The sequence below is a fragment of the Tamandua tetradactyla genome, chromosome X (assembly GCF_023851605.1).
Source record: "Tamandua tetradactyla isolate mTamTet1 chromosome X, mTamTet1.pri, whole genome shotgun sequence".
NCBI classification, from domain to species: Eukaryota; Metazoa; Chordata; class Mammalia; order Pilosa; family Myrmecophagidae; genus Tamandua; species Tamandua tetradactyla.
In genome coordinates this window covers 89,758,137-89,764,136 of record NC_135353.1, presented here as the reverse complement: position 1 = coordinate 89,764,136, position 6,000 = coordinate 89,758,137, and the positions used below count along the sequence as shown (strand labels likewise).

The window sequence follows — 6,000 nt, the reverse complement described above, 5'->3', positions numbered from 1 at the left end:
TGCCGCCCAAATGTCCTTATTTCCCATTCCCATCTTCTTCCCCTATCCCAAATGAAACCACCGTCTTTACGGACGCGTCAAAAACCAAGTTCGCCCTTGTGGTGTACCTACCAGAACAAAAGGACCCCCTTTGTTTTACCCAGTTCCATCAATACTCTGTGCAGGTAGGCGAACTTCTCGCAGTAAAAGAAGCCTTCAGAAAGTTTCCTAGCACGCCACTCAACATCTTCACAGACAGTTTATACACCTACCAAGTCTGTAAAGTGTTGGCGCTAGCTACCTTCTTTCCAGATACTTCCAAGGCCATAGATAGAGCCTTAGTCTCATTAAAAAATCAGCTTGAAAAAAGACAAGCCCCCTGGTTCATCGCTCACATCCGCAGCCATTCCGGCCTCCCCGGACCGCTTGCGGCCGGCAATGAAGCAGCTGATAGAGCAGTCTCTGTCTCAGCTGCCAACACACTCGGTGACTCCATTAATACAGCCAAACAACTCCACTCCAGGTTTCACTTTTCAGCCAACTCCCTACATCATCTTTGCGGTCTGCCCAAGGAAACCTGCAAACATATAGTTCGCAGCTGCGCCACTTGCGCGCCCTTTGCGCCACTTGGGCCTCTACAACCGCAAGGAGTCAATCCCCGTGGCCTTAAGCCAAATGCCAGGTGGCAAATGGATGTTACCCACATCTCTTCCTTTGGGCGTCTTAAATATCTACATGTCATTATAGACACTTATTCAAGCATGTGCCATGCAGTCCCCCTACCGGGCGAAACTGCCAAACATTGCATCAAGGCACTTCGCCAAGGAATTCTCTTTATGGGCATTCCCTGGGACCTGAAAACAGACAATGGCCCTGCCTACCGCAGCGCCTCCTTCACAGCCTTCCTGCGCCTATATAACATCACCCACCACTTTGGAATCCCTTATAACCCACAGGGGCAGGCTATGGTAGAATCTTTAAATCGCAGGCTAAAAATCCAAATAGAAAAGGAGAAGAATAATCTTCCCCAAGCCTCACCAAGTGACCTTGTCACAGCTGCCCTCATACACCTTAACTTGCTTACATTCGATAAACAAGGGCTATCTCCCCTACATAAACACTGGGGACCTTCATACAGGCCTTCCCTAGTCCCTTCAGTTTACTGGCGTGATCCAGCCACCAATACGTGGCAAGGACCCGCCCCTCTCCTTGCCCAGGGGCGCGGTTTTGCTTGTGTCTTTCCAGAAAATGAATCCCAGCCAATCTGGATCCCCGGAAGAAACATCCGTCCGGCCACGGCGACCGAGCAGACGCCACAGACGCAGACTGAGACAACTGAAAAAGAGGCTAGACCGCCTCCACCTTGAGGAACCCCAATCATCACCCCAGCAACCCCCAACAGCTGCCAAAATCAGGCGCGTACGCCGACATGCTCGGTGCCTGGTTTGGCAGCTAACCCATACAGATCTAAAATCTACAGAGCCTCTCTGCCACAACCCAAATAAGGAAATGAAACGACAACTTCTTCATCTCTATGATGAAGCTCGAAAACGTTGTGGTAACCCCCCTTCTAGCTTAAAGCAAATCCTTCTAATAATGCTCACGCTTCTTCCCACAGCATCCGCAACAACACCCAGGGAACTCTGGGCAGCCATTCAGCACCCCCCCGGAGTCCTGTTCCTCACACCCGACAGCCCTTTTTTTCCTCAACTGCAGCACTTCTCATGTAATCTCCAGCTCCCCTGTAACCCTCTTCACATAAAAAGTGAAAGTCCACTCAACATCTCCGTTAATCCGCCCCGCTCAGCATTCCTTTTTATTAGCAACAAAACATCTAATCCAGGCCAATTTCCCTGCAAATCAAATTCTATTTGCCCTCCAACCTTCCCAAACTGCTTCCCCCTACTTTGTAATAACGGGTCGGAACTCTTCGTACAAGCCTTTTCTAATGAAAACTTCATAGAAAAATTCATAAAAAACGCACTCCCCAACCCGAAACAAATGTCTGCATACTTTCTACGCTCTGCATGGTGGCCAATTCCCCCTAAGCCTCAGGCAAACGTCACCTCCACCCACACAACTCCTCCGGGTCGGCCTTGTTCTAGCCCACATTCAAACAAAATGCATCCTCCGCGCTCTCTGCCAATCAACAAATTTACCTGGCTTGAGTGCCATCGCCCTGAGCCACTTATAGTCACACCCTCCTACGCACTTTACTCCCCAAACCTACCCATGGCTGCCCCTAATATCAGCTTTATCACTGTTAAAACCAATATCAGCATCCCGTTTCCTCTCCCTACTAACTCCAGAGACGTTTCCTCAGACCCCGTATACGGTGTACCCGTTTTTTCCTCCCATTATGCTTGTGGCAAATATGCATGCCTCGACCTCCGCCCCCTCACTTGCGTCCAAAACTGTCAGCTCTGCAACGGAACCACCATATATGATACAACACACCGGTGTGAGCCTAACTATACAAGCTGCATCAACATTACCACCTATATTTTCGTAAGCCCCCCCTTCTTTTTCTTTCTGTGCCCTGAAGCCCCCCCCTCATCAAAATGCATACTGGCTAACTATTGGAACACTTCTTACCCTTATGCCTTTATCGTCTTGCAGCCTAGGTTACTCTGGATTCCGGTCAACGCCACCACCTGGATGGCCCCCCAACTCCCTTACATTCTAGGCACGGACAGCTTACCCGACTTAAAGCATACAAAACGAGACTTCGGTATCTCCGCCGCCATCGCCGCCGCCATCGTCGCCGCTGTAGCAGCCAGTACTGTTGCCGCCATAGCCCTCACTCAAACCTCTACCACTGCTGAAACCCTCCTCAACGTGTCCCAAACGGCCGCCCAAGCTGTTGGGACGCAAGAAAATATCAACCATCTAATGCATAGCGCTGTGTTCAACTTACAACAGCAAATAGACTTAATTGCTCTAGACATAGAAGCCCTTTATGAACTTGCCTCCTCCGCTTGTGATGGGCGATACCCCTTCACTAAGCTCTGTGTTACTCCTGTCCCGGTTAACCATTCCATGCCCCGTCTCTCCTTGCGAGACTGGATCTTCACCGCATACAACGACTCATACTGGAACCAAACACACAAACTACAAACACACATACTAAATCTTCAAAATACCATACTTCCCAAAGTTTCAGCCTCCATATTCACTGAACTAATAAACAAATTCGCCTCATTCTTTCAACCCTCAAATCTCATTTTCTATGGAATCCTATTGCTTGCCCTAATTATCGTTCTTATTATATTCAAATATATATGCAAACAGCTCTCTCGCCATAAACAGCAAACTAAACTTCTTGCCCTGGCAGCTCTTGAACTTCAAAATCCTTTTTCAGATGCGGGTCATCGGCAGCAAGCGCAGGTATGGTTAGCTAGTGTTGCCCACCCTCAGGACTGATCACCCTGTGGGAGCGTGGCGGGTGCAAATACCGGTTAATCCGCATTCCGCCCCTCGGGAGCTTAGTGGACCGCCTGCCACCCTGCTAAAACCCAAATGCATCTCTTCTACCTCCTTCTAAAAATAAAAACTACTCACCCTTGGGGAGCGTGGCTAACGCAATACTAGTTAGTCCGCGTGAGCCCCTCGGAAACCTTGCGTACCAGCCTTCAAGGACGCCCCTTCCTCTCCGCTCTTTAATTAAATACAAGGGAGGAATTGCTGCATATATTTGTAACTGTTGCCTCTTATCTGCCTTAATATGCCCTAACATATCCAGACATCTCTCGTTCTTGCAAGCCTTGCTATTCTAACCCCCTGCCTAACAACTCCTGAGCATATATTGCACCACCTTTTCACCTCTTCTTCATTAGACCATGTACACTCCTCACCTCACCACCCATTATAATATTCAACACACCTCCTAACCAATCCACATCCTATACGACACCATACCAGCTGCCCATCAAAGTTTCTTCACCCCTAATTAACTCCCCCTCACCAACCCTATATATTCTTTGTGTTTCCTCCTGTCGGGGTCTTAGCCTGTAAGCCTTGCCAGCCAGCTAAGTCCCGCGAGCCCTATGCAATAAATTACTACTATTATTCTTTAGTCTCGGTTTATTGTGCTCGTGCGCCCTCCAAACCTTCGAGCCCCGTGGTCTCGGCTGACGCCGCTCTCCAGCCGAACCACATCCGAGGACGAGACCCCAGTGAGGTCGGGCTAGGCAAGCCCCAAGCCGCATGTCTCTTTAGTTAAATTTATTCCTAGGTATTTTGTTCTTTTAGTTGCAATTGTAAATGGGATTCGTTTCTTGATTTTCCCCTCAGCTTGTTCATTACTAGTGTATAGAAATGCTACAGATTTTTGAATGTTGATCTTGTAACCTGCTACTTTGCTGTACTCATTTATTAGCTCTAGTAGTTTTGTTGTGGATTTTTCCGGGTTTTCGACGTATAGTATCATATCGTCTGCAAACAGTGATAGTTTTACTTCTTCCTTTCCAATTTTGATGCCTTGTATTTCTTTTTCTTGTCTAATTGCTCTGGCTAGAACCTCCAACACAATGTTGAATAATAGTGGTGATAGTGGACATCCTTGTCTTGTTCCTGATCTTAGGGGGAAAGTTTTCAATTTTTCCCCATTGAGGATGATATTAGCTGTGGGTTTTTCATATATTCCCTCTATCGTTTTAAGGAAGTTCCCTTGTATTCCTATCTTTTGAAGTGTTTTCAACAGGAAAGGATGTTGAATCTTGTCAAATGCCTTCTCTGCATCAATTGAGATGATCATGTGATTTTTCTGCTTTGATTTGTTGATATGGTGTATTACATAATGGATTTTCTTATGTTGAACCATCCTTGCATAACTGGGATGAATCCTACTTGGTCATGATGTATAATTGTTTTAATGTGTTGTTGGATACGATTTGCTAGAATTTTATTGAGGATTTTTGCATCTATATTCATTAGAGAGATTGGTCTGTAGTTTTCTTTTTTTGTAATATCTTTGCCTGGTTTTGGTATGAGGGTGATTTTGGCTTCATAGAATTAATTAAGTAGTTTTCCCTCCACTTCGATTTTTTTGAAGAGTTTGAGGAGAATTGGTACTAATTCTTTCTGGAACGTTTGTTAGAATTCACATGTGAATCCATCTGGTCCTGGACTTTTCTTTTTAGGAAGCTTTTGAATGACTAATTCAATTTCTTTACTTGTGATTGGTTTGTTGAGGTCAACTATTTCTTCTTGAGTCAAAGTTGGTTGTTCATGTCTTTCCAGGAATCCGTCCATTTCATCTAAATTGTTGTATTTATTAGCGTAAAGTTGTTCATAGTATCCTGTTATTACCTCCTTTATTTCTGTGAGGTCAGTAGTTATGTCTCCTCTTCCATTTCTGATCTTATTTATTTGCATCCTCTCTCTTCTTCTTTTTGTCAATCTTGATAAGGGCCCATCAATCTTATTGATTTTCTCATAGAACCAACTTCTGGTCTTATTGATTTTCTCTATTGTTTTCATGTTTTCAATTTCATTTATTTCTGCTCTGATCTTTATTATTTCTTTCCTTTTGCTTGCTTTGGGATTAGTTTGCTGTTCTTTCTCCAGTTCTTCCAAGTGAACAGTCAATTCCTGCATTTTTGCCTTTTCTTCTTTTCTGATATAGGCATTTAGGGCAATAAATTTCCCTCTTAGCACTGCCTTTGCTGCATCCCATAAGTTTTGATATGTTGTGTTTTCATTTTCATTCGCCTCGATGTATTTACTAATTTCTCTAGCAATTTCTTCTTTGACCCACTCGTTGTTTAAGAGTGTGTTGTTGAGCCTCCACGTATTTGTGAATTTTCTGGCACTCCACCTATTTTTGATTTCCAACTTCATTCCTTTATGATCCGAGAAAGTGTTGTGCATGATTTCAATCTTTTTAAATTTGTTAAGACTTGCTTTGTGACCCAGCATATGGTCTATCTTTGAGAATGATCCATGAGCACTTGAGAAAAAGGTGTATCCTGCTGTTGTGGGATGTAATGTCCTCTAAATGTCTGTTAAGTCTAGCTCCTT

The 6,000-nt window shown here is 44.9% G+C and overlaps 1 protein-coding gene across 1 annotated transcript; it reads left to right on the top strand.

Annotated features, from left to right (window-relative positions):
• The first annotated feature begins 1,157 nt into the window (after window positions 1-1,157).
• Window positions 1,158-3,771, top strand: LOC143671608 (uncharacterized). The gene is made up of 2 exons (XM_077146853.1): window positions 1,158-2,487; window positions 2,599-3,771. Exons 1-2 carry the CDS (start codon window positions 1,228-1,230, stop codon window positions 3,400-3,402), a joined length of 2,064 nt encoding a protein of 687 aa, XP_077002968.1. The 5' UTR covers window positions 1,158-1,227; the 3' UTR covers window positions 3,403-3,771.
• Window positions 3,772-6,000: the final 2,229 nt, after the last annotated feature.

Excerpts from the sequence above, each read along its gene's own strand:
- LOC143671608 (XM_077146853.1), top strand. The coding sequence starts at position 1,228 with ATGAATCCCAGCCAATCTGGATCCCCGGAAGAAACATCCGTCCGGCCA. Across the intron at positions 2,488-2,598 it reads ACATTACCACCTATATTTTC|CCTAGGTTACTCTGGATTCC; the intron begins GTAAGCCCCCCC and ends ATCGTCTTGCAG.